This window comes from Hyaena hyaena, unplaced genomic scaffold, assembly GCF_003009895.1.
Source record: "Hyaena hyaena isolate Hyena2069 unplaced genomic scaffold, ASM300989v1 scaffold_31, whole genome shotgun sequence".
Lineage (NCBI taxonomy): Eukaryota > Metazoa > Chordata > Mammalia > Carnivora > Hyaenidae > Hyaena > Hyaena hyaena.
This window is the reverse complement of record NW_024080664.1, coordinates 2,981,495-3,000,018: the sequence shown is the minus strand read 5'-3', so window position 1 is coordinate 3,000,018 and position 18,524 is coordinate 2,981,495. Positions and strand designations below refer to the sequence as shown.

The following is an 18,524-nucleotide window of genomic DNA, read 5'->3' as shown; positions in this document are numbered from 1 at the left end:
GACCCTTGGCGATCCTTTTACGTTTGGAGGAAGCAGCTTCCTCCAAGCAGCCTTTTCCCCTCTCTGTTTCCAGCTGCGCTGCGCGTTGGACAAAACAGAAGAGCTTGAGGTGAGCAATGGCCACCTAGTCAAGCGTCTGGAGAAAATGAAAGCGAATCGGAGCGCGCTGCTGTCCCAGCAGTGAGCACCAGCCCCGCGCACGAAGCCGCTCGGTGGACGGAGAGCGCGGTTTCGTGGGCTCGCCTCTGCTGCCCTCCACGATCGCTGCTTCCTCCCCTGCTTCTGAGAGAACGCCCGCCGGGCACCCGGCTCCCGGGTCACCCCCGGGAGCCCCTGCGGCCACCAGATGCCTCTGTCTGCAGACCCGCCCCGGGCTGGGGCCGCTGCTCCAACCTGCAGGTCATTTTAACAAGCACACCGGGCCCACGGGAGCTCCGTGTCCCACGCGCAGCAGCCTCGCGACGCCCTTGAACGTGGCAATCGAAGTCAAGATTCAAATGGGACTTGAGTTTTCTTTTCCTGCGTCTTGCTGAAAATTGAGGGAAAATGTTAGTGTTGGGACTGCCTTTGGGAGCACAATCTACAAATGTGAGCGACTTCAGTAGTATCTCTTAGTCTACGCTTTTCATACGCAAAACACTGTGGAACCACAAGCCATTACCAAGCGAAACTCTTTTCACTCGAAACAAGGGGACGGTCTTGAAGTAAAAAGTGACCTTAAGAAGACTCTTTCCAGGCAACAAATGAAGCTTTTCTAAGGGATTTTTGCATCAGTTCAATCACAAGAATACTTTTTTCCAGGGTAATTAGGCAATAGCTCCACTGAAAAATGACAGCTTTTCATTTGCATTATTTAATCCTTATATTTGGAATTGAAGTTGTTAACTTCTTTTAAAGAATGTACTATTAGAGAAATTAAAAAAATGAAATGTTGAAAGACTTTAGCAATGTGGTTTGTATTTTTCTTTCCGAGAAAGAAGATCTTTCTTTCATATTAATTGTTCTGTACATTTTGGGTCCTCTGTTTATTTTTTTAAGCATATCAAATCAATTTTTCTTTCCCTGTTAATAAACAAAGAGTATATCCACAGGAATAAGGATAGTGCACTTATAAGAATTAGCATCCCTAGAATAAAAAATAAACTGAGGAAGTTACAGACTAAAGACAACTACAGTTTCTTCAAGGACAAAAATAGTAGAGAAAGTTTGGCTACTTGCTGATTTTTCGTTACTCTGTGTATATTGGGCCTGCAGTCACCTTGGTTACTCAGGCCACCTTTTCGGGACAGTAGCGAGTGCAAACCAAGATGGTGTCAGCTTGCGTCGACACTGGAGAATGCTGGCGTGGGGGGCGTGGGTTGGTCGGAGGTCAGAAGGGCCCGTCCCCCCGCACTGTCTGGGTCCAGGACACCAGGTTACTTTTCATTAGGACACAAGAGGGGGGTCATATCTCCTGGTGCCAAGGACAGCTTACACTTCAGACCTCCTTCCTGAGCGCTCCCCAGGTAAGCTCATCCAGGCCCCAGTCCGCAGGGCGGCGCCCACAGACTCGCTTTGCCTGATGCATCTTCAAGACCAGTGTTCATACAGAAATCTACCCTTGCATTGATCCCCTGGAAGTTCAAGTCTCCGCAGCAACATGGTTTTTATGTTTATCTACAATTTGTCAGGATACATTGGTTTCGAAAGACTTCCAGGTTTGAAATTCTACCTCATAAGCGTTAAGCCTTCCAAGTTCTTTCAACAATGCAACGTGCGGGGGCCCCATCCAGAAACAGAAACCCCCCCAGTCATTTGAATGGGGGAAATTGAATAGAAAGAATGATCAACCGCCACAGGGCATTAGCTACAGAGAAAGGGTAGAAGAGAACTCTAAAGAATGTCCTGGAGCTGAGGGAGGACAAATTGGGATTGAGACCTCACTGGAGGGCCTGAGGCCGCCTCCCATGAGGGGACAGACAATCACAGGGGGCCAGGGGCCAGGACAAGGGGGCTTCCTTTGCTGGAATGCGGGCACCTCTGGGTGGCACAGCACAGGCACTGTGAACGAGAAAGAAGGAACCAGGAGGGGGGGCCCTCGCGTCCTGCACGGTCACTGCAGCACCCTCTTCAGACCGTAGGGGGCCAGCCGGCAAGGAAGAGATGTTCACTGCATTGTCTTATCCTCAAGGTTTCTGCCACAACCAACATCTTAATACAACTATGCTTAACCAGCAAAAAACCCACATACAGAGACCGCAGACAATACTAATAAAAATAGCAAACACAGCACTTCCCACACGCCCGGCAGTGAGATACACATTTTCACTGAATTAATTTTCACAAAAGCGCTGCGAGGCTGCACATGGAGAGGCCAGAGCCTGAGGAGGTGACTGGCGGGAAGTCTCGCACCTGGTAACAGGAGGGCTCCCTGTGTCCCCTGTCCCGGGAAGGTGGCGCTTCCCCCGCACCGCGGCTCCACACAGGTCAACCCTTCAGAGTCTCCCTTGCATGCCCCTCTTTGCAGAAATAGCAGATGCATTTTACGCCCGCTTCCTAATCCAGAGGAAGACAGATCGTGATTGTCCAATTTATTTCACGTACTGCAGCGTTTCCTCAGATACAGCTGTAGAATTTGTCACCGGCTTTTTTCACCCGGGAGTCTCTTGACCCCGCACTACCCACACCCTGAGCGGGATGGCGCTTGCTTGCTGGGCTGCCGTTCTGTGCATCAGGGGCTATTGAGCGGTTCCTCTGGCCTCTGCCCACTGGATGCAAACAGGCTCCACCACAAGTCGTGACCAATAAAAATATTTCAGATGTTTCCAAATGTCTGCTGGCGGCGGGGGGGGGGGGGGCAGAGCACCCCCCATGGGAACCACAGCTTTGACTCACATCAGAAAATTGCAAAGAGAAAAGAGATGGTTGAAAACCTGGGCCAGGATCCCTATTGTATGTATCCTACAAAGTGTTTTCATTTTTATTATTTTTTTAAAGTTTTATTTATTTATTTTGAGACAGAGCATGAGCAGAGGAGGGGCAGAGAGAGAAAGACTCTCAAGCAGGCTCCACACGGTCAGTGTGGAGCCTGATGTGGGGCTTGAACTCACAAACCGTGAGATCATGACCTGAGCCGAAATCAAGAGTCAGATGCTTAACTGACTGAACCACCCAGGCGCCCCTCATTTTTAGAAACAAAACAGCATTTAGGATATACACAGACCCATTAAGACATTATAAGTGGATGATACAAATGAATAAGTAAATCAAATGCAGTTCAGAGTTTCTGTGAGGTGTTATTTTCCATTTTTCATTTTTTCTTCTTAATGTTTATTTATATTTGAGAGAGAAAGAGCACAAGCACGGGGAGGGTCAGAGAGAGAGAGGGAGACACAGAATCCGAAGCAGCTCCAGGCTCTGAGCTGTCAGCACAGAGCCCGACTCGGGGCTTGAACTCACGAACTGTGAGATCATGACCTGCGCTGAAGGTGGACGCCTAACCGACTGAGCCCCCCAGGGGCCCCTCATTTTTTGTTTTTGATTTCCCATTTTGATCATCTGAAGTGTAAACTAAAGAGTCAAAACTTACTGTTGATATTTTTGAAAACTTACGTTATTATAGCAAATACGGGTTTCTGCTTTGCGCAGCGCTGAGCTCTTGGGAAGCACCGGACGGCGGCCCATCTCAAGGAATAGAAACCCGCGCACACTGATAGCCGCAGGAGAGGGCAGCGGGGGATGGGGTTTGGGGCAGTGCCAGGCGGAGGCAGCGGGTTCAGATTTTCAGCCTGGGGCGGAAGCACCTGGGGTGTTTCTCCAAACGGCCAGGCCGCGTGTGGCCCATGCGCGCCTGCCCGGTGTCTGGGAATGAGAGCTGCCGTCTGCGGACCTGCCGGCTTCCTGCACCTGTTAGCCTGACCCCAGCCAGGTGTGCAGACACTTGGGGATTTCGAGGCCCCCAGCGCAGCGGCCGGGGACTGCCCCGTGTCCCGCAGCGTCCAGGACTAGGTGTCCACCCCGCTCCCGGTCTCCCAGCTGTCGCAAGCCGCAGCCCCCCACGTGCTACCACACTGCCTTTCCGCGGGCTGGTGCGATCTCTGCGGTGGGTTCCTAACACCCACTGCTCGTTCCTTTCCCCTCTCTGCCAGAATAGCCCCCCCCCCCACCTGCCCGGTGGCTCCTACTCTGCCCCCAAGAGCACTGAATGCCAAGCAGGCTCTGCTAATCCCGAGTGGCCGGGTGTCTCCGTTGGCAGCTGCCCGTACCCATGGGTGGCCACCAACCTAGGCCCCAAGCTCCACAAAGGACAGAAGATCTTTTGTTCAAGACCTCACCCTATGTATCTCTTCCTGTATACTGTTTATCATATCCCTTAATAAGCCGGTAAGTGTGTTTCTCTGACTTCTACGAGCCACCCTAGCAAATTCGCTGAACCCGAGGAGGAGGCCGCTAGAGCCCTCCAGTCTGTAGCCAGCTGGTCAGCAGCACGGGGGACAGCCTGGGGGGTGCGGGCTGGCAGCGGGGAGTCTTGTAGGACTAACCCCTCTTCCGGTGGACGCAATCTGGGGTTGGCCGTGTGAGAAGCCAGCTCGTGCCCGCTGGTGTCAACGTTGCCTGGAGTTCTGTGTTGGGAAGACCCCAGCACAAACTTTGGTTCCAAGAATGCTAAAAGAACTCCCTAAATCTCAAGATGTGGGTGCCAGGATACGGGAGGAGGGGTCTTTAGGTCTGTGTTTGCCCCTTGCCACTAGCCTTCGGGGGCCACTGCCACCACCGTGGGCACACACGGCGTCCCCGTCCCCACCCCCACCCGGCTCTGCCTTCCGAAGGTGGCACCCCTGTCGGGCTCTTCCGCTTTGAATGAACTGTTGCCTCACTCCCAATTCGAGAGCTTCTGCTGCCTGGGCTTCTCGTGCAAGTTACCCCGGGGCAAAGCCCCCTGTGCCTCTTGACTCTGGTCTGCTGGCCTTTCTCACCGACCTCACCTGGCCTGCGGTTCTGTAGCCCCTGAGAGCAGTCATTCCTCACCCGCCGAGACTTCACTAAGTGGGGCTGAAGATCATGTGGTTTAATGTTTCCACGCCGAGACACTTTAATTTATCATCTTTTTTTTTTTTTTTTCTGAGAGAGAGAGAGCCAGCATGAGCAGGGGAGGGGCAGAGAGGGAGACACAGAATTGGAAACAGGCTCCAGGCTCCGAGCTGTCAGCACAGAGCCCGACGCGGGGCTCGAACCCTCAAACCATGAGATCATGACCTGAGCCGAAGTCGGACGCTTAACCGACTGAGCCCCCCAGGTGCCCCTAATTTATCATCTTAAAAGCCTAGTTATAATGTGAAAAAGGAACACAAAAAGAACAAAACAGTCATTACTCCCTCCTCCAAGTCTGTGGGGTGATATTAAAAAAAAAGATGCCTTGCTTCTGCATACCTAATATAAAACAAAAGGTCAGACCCAGAAAAGTATTCCCCAAGATTTAGCACAGCTAAGGTTTAGCAAAGTAAGACACAGGAGACGCGCCCGTAAATACGTGACTGTGAAAACAAAATATGTGGGCATCTGACTTAGCTGGGCGACGACGCGAGTCCTCACCTCAGCAAAGGTGGCCGCGGCAGCACCGGTGACCCACAGAGCCGAATCAAGACAAGGAAAATTTGCCAGAACGAGCTTTTAATACCTAGGAGCCTGTATTAGAGGAAATCTGTGCATCCTGCTATGAGATACACAGCATGAAAAACGATAGAGATGTGTAGTAAGAACAAATATCATGAAGATGTTAACTTTCTCCCAAATGTATAGATTTAATACATTTCTTAGGAAAATCACTTTGAGGTTTTTGGGGGGCGGGGTGTGAATCTCACAGTTGTTCTAACAGTCATGTGGAAGTTTAAAAAAAAAAAATACCACCAGCTCCCATAACTTTGATAAAAGCCCCTGTGGGGGCAGTGAGTGGCTTCTGCCAGGTGCGACAGATGTGACAGACGTGAAGAGACAGGTCCCCGCGGGGGGACAGCCAGCCTGGCAGAGGGCACTGGCTGCATTCCCGGAGGACTCCCAGGCTACGGCTCCGTGCCACTGAGGCTGCTGTCAGCCAGACTGTGTCCTTTCAGAGGGACTGACATAAGGTCTGTACTCCTCAGCCCGCCTGATCCTCAGCAGGTCAGCGGGTGTTTCTGGAAGAAGTGTTAACAGCTCCCGGTAGGCCAGGTGAGCAAGCACGAGGGCCCAAAGGGGCGTGAGAGAGGATCTCAGCGGTGTCTCCGTGCGGTGCCCCCCAAAGCTTCTAACGTGAGGCTCTGTGAGAACTTGACACGGGATTTCTAGCTTCCTCCTTACACGGTTCTGCATTTTCTACATGAACCACAAGTCACTTCCATAATGTTGAACTATTGAAAAGTTATAAGGAAGAAATTAAAAGTAAAAATTCAAATCACAAAAGGCGGGTAGAACCTGCTATATAAATACCATTATCCTGAACTCGGAATGGGGTGAAAAAAAATTACGGCAATAAATCACAAAGAGATTGACGGAGTCCATAAAATATAAAACTTCACATCACAGCAATCGAAGCCCCAAGTCAATCATGTGAGTCCAGACCCTTTAGAGCTGCCGGGCGGAGAAGGTGGTGACCAAGGCTACATTCTAAGGCTCCCAGAACTTCTCTGATTAAGAGAAGCCAGGATCCCACTGCCCCAGGGCCGGTGGGGAATGTGGAGATGATGTCAGAAAACTAAGCCTTTGGGTGGCTCAGTTAAGCCTGGGACTCTTGATTTCGGCTCAGGCCGTGATCTCAAGGTGGCAGGATAGAGCTCCGAGTTGATTCTCTCTCCCTCTCTCTGCCCCTTCCCCCTGCGTGCCCCCCCCCCCCAGCTTGCACTTTCTCCATATGTAATAAACAAGCAGGAAAAGAAAATTAAGCTTTTAACACAATCTTAAATGATTTTTTTTAATTTTAATGTTTATTTTCAAGAGAGAGAGAGAGAGACAGAGCATGAGTGGGGGAGGGGCAGAGAGCGAGGAACACAAAGAATCCGAAGCAGCTCCAGGCTCCGAGCTGTCAGCACAGAGTCCGACGCGGGGCTCCAACTCACAAACCACGAGATTAAGACCTGAGCCCAAAGTTGGATGCTCAACTGACTGAGCCACGCGCAGGCTCCCCCACAATCTTAAATGATTTCAAACAAATTTAGGGGCACCCGGCTGGTTCAGTCTATAGAGCATGAGACTCTTGATCTCTGGGTCATAAGTTCAAGCCCCATGTTGGGTATAGAGATTATTTAAAAATAAAATCTTTAAGGAAAAAATAGTCTGGGGCACCTGGGTGGCTCAGTCGGTTAAGCCTCCGACTCTTGGTTTTGGCTCAGGTCATGATCCTGGGGTTTGTGGGCTCAAGCCCCACCTCCAGCTCCATGCTGACAGTGGGGAACTTGCTTGGGATCCTCTCTCTCTCTCTCTGCCCCTCCCCTGCTGATGCTCTCTCTCTCTCTCTCAAAATAAATAAATAAACTTTTAAAAAATAAAATTTAAAACCTAAGGAAAAACAAAAAGAAACAATCTTAAAAAAATAAAGACAGGCGACTGAGGGGCTAAGTTGGTTACGCATCTGACTTCGGCTCAGGTGATCTCAGGGTCTGTGGGTTCCAGCCCCACGTGGGACTCCAAGCTCAGTGTGGAGCCTGCTTGGGATTCCCTCCCCTCTCTTTGCCTGCCCCCCCCACTTTCTTTCTCTCAAAATAAAAACTTTTAAAAAATAAACAAATTCAAAACATAATGATTCAAGTAAAAATCAAAATTAGTGTCCAAGGGGGCGCCTAGGTGGCCAAGTCCGTGAAGGTCTGACTTTGGCTCAGGTAGTCATCTCACGGGTTTGTGAGTTCGCGCCCCCAAACCAGCTCTCTGCTGTCAGCACAGAGCCTGCTTCAGATCCTCTGTCTCCTTCTCTCTCTGCCTCTTCCCCTCTGGTGCTCTCTCTCTCTCTCTCAAAATAAACTTAAAAAAAATTTAACGCCAAAAAATTCACCATGGATGAAAACATATGCCCATTTTAAAGACGGGACTGCTGTGCCTTGCAGAACCATACTTGGGATTTTCCACTACTTGGGATTTTGATTTCTTTTTTTTTTTTAAATTTTTTTATTTTATTTTTGAGAGAGAGAGAGACAGTGTGAGCAGGGGAGGGTCAGAGAGAGAGGGAGACACAGAATCTGAAACAGGCTCCAGGCTCTGACCTGGCAGCACAGAGCCCGACGTGGGGCTCGAACCCAAGAACCATGAGATCATGACCTGAGCCGAAGTCGGACGCTTCACCGACTGAGCCCCCCAGGCGCCCCGGGATTTTGATTTCCTTAAAGGACTGCATTAAAATGTGCTGGGTTTGGGTGCTTCCTTCAGTGCTGCGCATCTCACCCAGGCCCGCCGGGCGGGGATACCCCGAGGACTGCCCGAGGGCGGAGGCGTGCCAGGCGCGGGAAGCGACACCTGTCCCGTGCCTGGAAGGGACGCCTGACCACGGCGGCACGGGGGCCTCTCCCGCCACTGCCGGCGGCGCTTCGGCGGGCTCTGGCCCCGCACCAAGGAGCGACTGCGCCAGTGTCGGCAACATCGCTGGCTTCCACACCCGCGCCGTCCACACCGCGATCGCGGGCTGCCGCGCAAGGAAAAGTCCCGCGCGCGCCACCGTCTCCGCGCGCGCTCGCCCCGCACGCCGCCAGCCGGCTCCCTTGTTCCCGCCTCCGCGCCCACAAGCTGGGCCAATCACGGCGCCGCCCCTGCCGGCGCCGACCAATGGGGGCGCCCGCCGGGCGGTGGGCGGGCTGCTGGCGTCCGTTACCCGACGGGCCCCGCGGCCGCACGTGGAGCCGGCTTCGCTCAGGGCAGGGGGCTGCGGTCGGGTGCTCCTCGCGTAGCGGCGGCGGCGGCGGCGCGGCTCTGAGGTGCGTCGGGCGTGGAGCGAGCCCGCGGGGCACCGGCCGGGGACCTGGGGGACCCGCAGCAGCGAAGCCCAGCGGTGGCCGGGCGTGGTGGCGCGGACCCTCCGCGGCTGATGGCCCGGAGGTGTGAAGGAGGGCGCCCCGGCGGCGGCTCCTCCGCGGGCCTGGGGCGGGGGCCGGGTTCGCGTCGGCCGCTATGGCCCCGGGTTGGCGCGTTGCTCGGTGGCCCGGGCGTTCCAGAATCCCCCAATTTGGTACCTTTACATTCGGCTCCAGGCGTGGCCCGCCAGCCCCACTTGGCAAGCGCCAAGGCGCACTTGCACCCCAAAAGCGGGCCTAGAGTGAAGCTACGGCACCTGTCGCGCAGGTGCGGTTACTTCCCGGGGCAGGTGGACAGTCACCCGTGTGCGCATGGTTGTGACACGTGCGCGTGGAGCCCCCGCAGCTGGGGGGCGCGTCGGGACAGGGAGACGGGCGGCGGACACCAGGCCCCCGGAAGTGTGGGGTGTTCGCGAGCCTGGCACGGCTTCCTGGGGCCCGGGGGTGGGGCAGGGAGGGTCCCCCGCAGAACGCGCGGTTGGGGGGACCCAGAGGTCGAGCGGGAGCGGGGGTCCTGGGGAGTCGGCGGGGAGGGGGCCGCGGGATGCACGTGGCCCGTCTGCGCCGGGAAGGAGGCGGGCGTGTCTGGAACAGAGGTGGCAAGGCCGCCGCGGAGCCCGGGCGCTCGGAGGGTGTCGCGGGAGAGCCTGCGGAGCTTTAGGCCTTTCGCAAAGAACAACGACCATCTGTTGCTGAGTTTTAAGCAACAGGTGGAACTGATCGGATTTGCCTTTTGGAAAGGTTATTGCCGCCGTCCGTGTGGGAGTCCGTTGGCTCTGGACACGGTGTCAGAGGTTGAAAGTGACAAGACCTGATAGGGATGAAGGAGGGGTCAAGGGCGAGTCCTCTGGTTTCTGGCTTGGTTCTGGGATTGAAAATAGAGGAGGGAATCGTTTGGTAAATGAGAACTGGGAGGACACGATAAAAATGGGTATATACCTAGCAGTGGAATTGCTGCGTCACGTGGTCCTTATGTGTTTAACTTGTTTAGGAACTGCCAGATTGTTCTTCAAACCGGCTGCGCCATTTTACATTCTCACCAACAGTGTATGAGTCTTCCGGTCTCTACATACCCTTGCCAACACTTGTTTTCTGTGTGCGCTTTAAAAATAATAGTGATGTAGCTATCCTAGTGAATATAAAGCAGTATCTGACTGTGGGTTTGACTTGCATTTCTCTAACGAGTACCGATATAGTGAGAATCCTTTCGTGTGTTTATTGGCCATTTGTATGTCTTTGGAGAAATGTTTATTCAGACCTTTTGCTTATTTTAAAAATGGGGTTGTCTTTGTTGCTGAGTTGTGGGAGTTCTTTATATATTATGGATAGTAGACCCTTATCAGGTATAATGATTTACAAGTGTCTTTGTTGTACTATACTTTTTCCTTTTGTCGAAGTTTTTGACGTTGGGTATCTATCTGTTCACATTTAAGAATGAAGCCTGCCGCACACCGAATGCAGATTTGAATGCAGAATCAGATATACACAAGATCCCAGCTTGCTAAAACAGATTAAAGAGATGTGCAACATGTTAATGCTCCTTTTTTGTGAAAATACACATTTTTACATCTAAAATGTTTTGTTAAGTTTGGGTTTATTTATTAAATATTTAACTATTTTAATTCTAATGTGATAAGTAGGAATAGATACTGTCCACATAAACAAGTACTCCTTGAGGTTTCCAATACTTTTTAAGAATGTGAAGACGTCCTGAGTGCAAAAAATAAACCACTGATGTATTCTAATGTCAGTTATTTTGATAAGCCAGCTTTCTTTTCATCTTACTCTTTATTTTAAGTATTTACCTGGAATTTCTAGAGTAGAATCTTTAATGACTTAAGTAAAATCCTATAAGCCAGGAGTTACTAGGAATTTTCAGATGTAGCATAAAGCCCATAAATCTGTTAAATTATATGTGTGTGTATGTGCATTTTCTCAGGGAAATGTGTGATTTTTATCAAATCTTTGGGAACTCCATAACCCCAAAGGTTAATAACTTGAGTTATTCTTAAAGCAGTAAAAATAATAAAAGGCTACTAAACTCTTGGTATTAAGCCAATTTTTTTATGTTCCTAGCTAAAAAAGAATTTCTGAAACATTAAATTAGAGGTTGAATATTTCCAGTCCAGATTTTCCATAAGCTTCACGACTGTATATCTGTTTCAGTTTGTAGATGTTATAGGCACTTAGAACTTACTGTGTATAAAATGAACTCATCTCCGTGGCTTCCCATCCAAAAGAAAAATAATATAAAATTATTCCTTCTCTTTGGTTCCTAGTTCAGTGAGTGTACCATCAGTGATAATGAGTTCACTTTTATACATGTTAAGTATAGTTATCTTGTCTCTTCATTTTACCCATCTTTTACCTGGGGTCCATCCCATATTTGTTCTTTTAACTGGAGATGCTCTTTTCCCTTTGAGATGCTCTTTCTTAGTGGTTAGCCCCTTTGTGACCTTTATGATTTCTCTTGGATGTCGCTTTCTTTATAAGCTTTCCGTTTTCCTTTATCAGTGCAGCCATGCTGTATTATTGTCGACTTAATTATCTGTGAAGTCCAAGGTAGATCTAGATTATATTTCTCTTACTAGGCTAGAATATTAGTTTTTATTGCTTTTTAAATGCAACTCTTGGGGCACCTGGATGGCTCAGTCGGTTAAGCGTCTGACTTGGGCTCAGATCATGATCTTGCAGTTTATGAGTTCGGGCCCCACGTTGGGCTCTGTGCTGACAGCTCAGAGCCTGGAGCCTGCTTTCAGATTCTGTGTCTCCCTCCCTCTCTCTGCCCCTCCCCCGATCATGCTCTGTCTGTCTGTCTCTCTCTCTCTCTGTCTCTCTCAAAAATAAATGTTAAAAAAATTTTAAGAAAATTAAAAAAATATGTAACTCTCAGTTTTAAAAATTCCAAATGTGTTTGTGTGTGTGTGAAAGACATTATATCCTTTATGTCAAAATCAATATTAAATTGATCTAGTGGTCAGTATGATAGCAGACTCCTATTTGCATGTCTTTCAGATCTTAATTTAAATGACAGTTCCTCAGGGAGGCCTTCCCTAACTCCTAGACTAGGGTAGGTCTTTTTATGTCACACAGCAATTTCTGTCTTTCCAAATCTCCAGATTATAGGAATTTCTTGGCCCCAGATAGGCTGTGGAATGTATATTTTTAAGGAGCGTCCCAAGTGATTCTCTTTTTGGGCAAGTTTGAGAAAAGGGACCCCATAATATAATTGATGTGCTCCCTCTCCACTCTCCCATCCCACTTTTGGGCATAATATGGGCAGAGACTGATCAACTCTGTATCCTCAACACTTAGCATATGACGTAGCAAACAGAGGTTCATAATTCAAATATTATTGAATTATGTATTTAAGAATGATCCTCTAGAGAAGGTCATACATTCCTGAAACTGGAACATAACTTACTGGTTATAGGGTAGGTGTATGTTTAACATGATTAGAAACGTCCAGTTTTCCAAAAAAGTTTCAACAATTTACAGTCCCTCTAGCAGTGTTGTTATGAATTCCAGTTTGCCTGCATCCTCACCAATATTTGGCGTTAATCGGTGTTTTTTTTCTTTTTTGCCATTCTAGTGAGTGTGAAGTGGTATGTTGGTGGTGTAAATTTGCACTTCCCTGATGACTAGTGATGTTGAGCACTTTCTCGTACATTTAAGTACATTTAATATGCCTTGCGTTATGTGTGTGAAATAATGTCCAAGTGAAGCTTTTTAAAGAATTTTTTTTCTAATTTTGTTTATGTGCGTTCTTTACATAATCTGGGTAACAGTCCCCTGTTGGATATATAAATTGTAAATATTTTCTCCCAGTCTTTGGCTTGTCTTTTCACTGTTTTTGTGATATCTTTTGATGAGCAGCAGTTTTAAAATTTTGTGGAAGTTCAAATTAACACTTTTTTAATTAATATCTTTTGTATTCTAAGAATATTCTAAGAAATCTTTGCCTACTTCAGATCATGAATATATTTTCCTATATTGAGAAATTTCACAGGTTTGATTTTTTACATTCAGAAATAGGATCTGTCTCACGTCTGTTCCCATGTACGGTGTACAGTAGGGGTCTGGGTATATTTTTTCTCCCCTTCAAAAACCTGGTTGTGTCAGCGCCATTTATTGAATATGCATCAGACATTCCTTTCCACATTGAATTGGATTAGTGTCTTTCTCAAAAATCAAGTAGCTTTCTGGACTCTCATAATTTGCCCCATAATCTATTAGTCAAACATACTACATTGCAAATACTGTAGCTTCATAATATGTCTTGAAATATGTGTCATTTAACTTTCTTCTAAATTATTTTGGCTATTCTAGGTTTGTTGCATTTCCACATAAGTTTATAATCAACTTGTCAACTTCTACCCAAAAAAAGTCATCTGCAATTTTGAATGCAAATTGTAGCTCAATCTGTAGAAAACAGATCTAACAATATTGAGTCTCTTGACCCATGAACGTGGTATATCTTTCCTTTTATTTAGTTCTGCCTTAATTTCTCTCGGGAGTGTTTTGTAGGTTTCAACATAAAAGTCTTAGCATCTTGCATTGCACTTAACCACAAAGTTTTTCATGTTTTTTGTAAATGATACTCTTTTAAAATTTTCATTTTCCAGACGTTTGTTGCTAGAATATAGACCTGCGCTTGATCTTTTATTTTTCAACCTTGCTGAATTTACTTAATAATTGTAGTTTCTTTATCTTTTTGGCTTTTGTGTGTACATTATCATGTGGTCTGTGAATAAAGATAGTTTTACTTTTTTTTTCCTCTTCAGTCTGTATGCCTTTGATTGATTACAGTGGCTGATATCTCTGGTACATGAAATAAGTGGTAAGAGAACAAGTGTTTCATTTTTGACAGAAATTATTGAATTTTTCACCATCAAGTATGTTGTCTATATGGTTTTTTATTCTTTTGGGTTTTCTGTAGATACCTATTATTAGATTGCGGAAAGTCCTTATTGTTTTTGATTCACTGAGAGCTTTTACCATGAATAGGTTCTGAGTTTTAACACGTTTCATCAAATTCCTTTTCTGCATCTATTGAGATAATCATGTGATTTTTCTCCTTTATTCCCTTACTTTGATCAGTAACTTACTGCTTTTTTATGTTGCTGAATTTGTTTTGCAAAAAATTACTTTAGGATATTGAAGTCTCTGTGCTATTAGTCCTTTTATTTTTTTCTTGGAGCATCCTCAGATTTTGGTAACAGGGTTATGCTGGATCTGTAACATATTGGGGAGTCTTCCCTTTTCCCCGCTTTTCTAAAAGACTGGTTAAAATTGAATTCTGCCTTTATTTCTACTTTAGTTGATGAGTAGAATTCATCAGTGAAACTATCTGCATCTGGGATTTTCTTTGAGGGAAAAATTTTAATTACAGACTTAATTTTCTTAAGAGATGTGGGCCTATTCATTAATTTTAAAAAGGGGGGGTGCTTGGGTGGCTCTTTAAGCACCCTACTTTGGCTCAGGTCATGATCTCATGGTTTGTAAGTTCGAGCCCCGCCTCAGGCTCTGTGCTGACACTTCAGAGCCTGCTTTGGATTCTGTATCTCCCTGTCTACATCCCTCCCCCACTTGTGCGCACTCTCTCTCTCTCAAAAATAAATAAGTAAACATTAAAAGAGAAAGAGAGAGATGGAACTATTCACATTATTTCTCCTTATGTCTGTTTTGGACAGTTGTGGTTTCCAAGGAAATATGTCTGAATTGTAGAATTTATCAGATAATGTCCATTATATTCACCATTGCTTTAATGTCTATAGGTTCTATAATAACATCCCCTTTATCATGTATGATACTGGCAATTTGTGTTTGCTCTTAAATGTTTTGTGAAGGGTTTACGAATTTTATTAATCTTTTTTAAAAATTTGGATGTGTTCATTTTTATCTATTTGTTTATTTTTGTTTACCTCCCATTTCCATCCCACTTTGGGCTTAATTCTAATTTTTCTAGTTTCTTTTTTTAATATTTTTATTTATTTCTAAGAGAGAGAGAGACAGTGTGAGCAGAGGAGGGTCAGAGAGAGAGGGAGACACAGACTCTGAAATAGGCTCCAGGCTCTGAGCTGGCAGTCAGCACAGAGCCCGACGCAGGGCTCGAACCCACGAACCGTGAGATCATGACCTAAGCGAAAGTCGGACGCTTAACCAACTAAGCCACCCAGACACCACTAATTTTTCTAGTTTCTTAAGACAGATAACTGATTTTAGGGATGCCTAGGTGGCTCAGTTGGTTAAGCATCTGACTCTTGGTTTTAGCCCAGGTCATGATCTCACAGTTTGTGAAATCAAGCTCTGCGTCAGGCTCTGTGCTGATATAAGCCTCTTTGTGATTCTCTCTCCCCCTCTCTCTCTCTCTCTTCCCCTCCCCTGCTCTTTCTCTTTCTCTCTCAAATATTTTAAAATGATAATTGATTTTACACCTTTTTTTCTTTTCTAATATAAGCTCTTAAAGCTATACATTTCCCTCTAAACAGAACAACTTTTGATATGTTGTATTTTCATAATCATTTTAGTTCAGAATATTTTCTAATTTCCATTATGATACGGGGTTTTTTTTGGGTTTTGGGGGGTTTTTTTGCCCATGAATTATTTACAAGTGTTTTGTTTAATTTCTAAATATTTGGGAAATTGTTATCATTTTAATTATTCTTAGTTGTACTGTAGTCAGAAAATATACTCTCAAGCATATGGAAGATTCTGGCCACAATGTAGTAACAGACTAGATTCGTCATGTTACCATAAATCAGGCAACGTGTGTGAAACAGCTGCTTCCCAACAGTGGACAGGAGGCAGTACAGGACTATGACTCTTGAAGGACAGAAAACAAACCACATGAACCCTGTGGAAGTCTGGCTTCCTACCTGAAACACACTGGCCAGATCAGCAGCCTCAAACCCTGCGCCACTGGCTGCAGGACGCAGGATGCTGGTTGCAGGCGTGCTCAGGCCACGGACCGCGCTTGGCTGACTCCCTTGCAGTTGGAGTCACCTCCGGTTAAGCTTATGATAAACCCACTGTCCTCTCTGAGATGCATGTGTCTTCTGCACAGGCCAAATATGGGAATTCAGTGGGGACCCGGGAATTACAACCCTTACATCTTTCAAGTCCTTGGTGGTGACACTAATCTCTGCAGTCCCTTTAGGTGTGATATTGCCTTGATTTACTACTTTCTTCCGAAGTAGAGGCAGTTCTAATGCCTTCCATTTGGCTTTTCCCCCCATATAATAGTCCTTACCCAACAGGTCACGGAAGCAGTGTGAGGATTCTGTTAAGTATGTCTTTTCCAACTGTGCATTCAGAAGCTGGGGAAATAACCACGGGATGGGCTCAGGGACCCGGTGGACCCACTACAAAATGGACCCGAGCTGATACTGCACTGATCATCTGGTCCCCGGAAGTTCCTACTCTGAGTATAGGGCCGGGCCACAGTGACGTTTTGAGTCTCATAAAATCAGTGTCCATTCAGAGCCAGTAGTCCCTGAAAGGTCTGATTATTTCCTTTTTGCCCATGTATAGCTAGCCTAGTAAAAGGCTGTAAGTCCCTTAGGAGAAAGATTAACAGTTCTGATTTTTTTAGTGTATTTTAGGGGTCCTTCCTCAAGAGGACCCTGCTTCCCCTAAATTCGAGGGCTTCTGGGTCTAAACTAGCACAATTCTGGGACTTGATTAAGGAGCCAGGACTCTGTTTTATGATTCAGGTGAGAATTTTGTTCACTTGACCTAGAATTTTCCTGCTAATACTGATGAAATAAGAATTTAGTAGGCTTTGAGGTACCACTGACTGGGTGGCTCAGTCAGTTGAGTGTCCAGCTCTTTATCTCAGCTCAGGTCTTGATCTCAGGATCATGAGTTCAAGCCCCACATTGGGCTCAATGCTGGGTGTGGAACCTGCTTTAAAAAAAAAAAGAAGAAGAATTGGGGCACCTGGGTGGCTCAGTTCGTTGGGCGTCTGACTTTGGCTCGGGTCATGATCTCATGGTTTGTGAGTTCAAGCCCCGCGTCAGACTCTATGCTGACAGCTCAGAGACTGGAGCCTGTTTCAGATTCTGTGTCTCCCTCTCTGCCCTTCCCCCGCTTGTGCTCTGTCTTCGCCTCTCTCAAAAGTAAACAAACATTAAAAAAATTTTTTTTAAGAATTTAGTAGACTTGATAGGAATTGATACAGGGTAGATCTTTGGTGGCCTTACAAGTTTTTTTCTGATTGGTTCTCCATTCAGCTTTTTATGTTAAGTTTTTTTTATATATATAATTTTCCTAGAAAAATTGCCTATTTTGGTTATATTTTCATTTATCCATCAGAAGTGTGTATAGCAGTCTCAGGTTTTTTTAATTATTTAAAAGTTTATTTTAGAGCATGAGTACAAGTGGGGGAGGGACAGAGAGAGAGGGAGACACAGAATCTGGAAGCAGGCTGCAGGTTTTAAGCTGTCAGCACAGAGCCCCACATGGGGCTTAAACTCATGGACTTCAAGAGCTGAAGTCAGACACCTAATTGGCTGAGCCACCCAGACACCTGAGCAATCTGTTTTTGAGAGAACTTTTTTTTAAGTTTATGTATTTGAGAGAGAGAGAATATGAATGAACAGGGGAGGGGCAGAAAGGGCGAGAGAGAGAGAATCTCAAGCAGACTCTATACTCTCAGTGCAGAGCCCAATGTGGAGCTCAAACTTGCAAACTATGAGATCATGACCTGAGCTGAAACCAAGAGTCTGACCCTGAACTGACTGAGCCACCCAAGTGCCCAAAGAACTTTTTAAAAATCTCTTATTAAAATGCTCCTTTTTTCATTGTGACTCAGTCCTTTCTCAGATTTGTCAGGTATTTATTTATTTTTTCAAAGCATAGCTTGTGGTTTTAGTTATTATTTTTTATTCTTTTTAAATTGGTCACTTCTGCTTTTGTCTTAACTAATTATTTTTTGATTTAAATATTTTAGATCTTTACTATATTTTCTTTTTTTTTTCTTCTTTTTTTTAAGTAGGCTCTGTACCCAACGTGAGGCTTGAACTCAGGATCCTGAGCTCAAGAATTGCATGCTCTACAGACTGAGGTTTGAGTTGATTGCTTATGAGTTCATTGAGTTTGACTTAATAATAAGCATCTAAAGCTGTGGCTTCTTCTGGTTATAACTTTGAGCCAGGTCCAAACATTTTTGATCCAGGTTTGACGTCAGAGGGCCATACTATAGCTTTTAACACTGTTTTTTTGGATTACGACTTTTTGATGGCCTAATATATTGTTTCCCTTAAACGTCACTTGGAAATTTTAAAAGAATGTGTCATGTGTCTTTAAATAGTGTAATCTATTATGTAGCTGTCAATTCATGCTTTTATAACAGTGACTCAAGTGTTCTGCCACCTTTGTTAGCTCTCTTATATGTGAATCTTTGCCTATAATTGGCATTTTGTCACATTCTTGATTTTCTAATAGTGTTTTTAAATGTAACGCCAAGTATGATAATAGTTCAGTGTTTCTGCCTCTCCCAGAGTGCAAGCCCTT

General features: G+C 46.2%; 1 protein-coding gene across 2 annotated transcripts in view; it reads left to right on the top strand.

Moving 5' to 3' along the window:
• LRRFIP1 (LRR binding FLII interacting protein 1) overlaps positions 1-944 on the top strand; it is a 137,995-nt gene extending 137,051 nt beyond the window's left edge. For both annotated transcript variants that reach the window (XM_039228636.1, XM_039228637.1), the window contains one exon: positions 74-944. In XM_039228636.1, the coding sequence (XP_039084567.1) occupies positions 74-184 (111 nt within the window). In that variant the 3' untranslated portion in view covers positions 185-944. The remainder of the gene's footprint in view (positions 1-73) is intronic.
• The last annotated feature ends 17,580 nt before the right edge of the window (positions 945-18,524 follow it).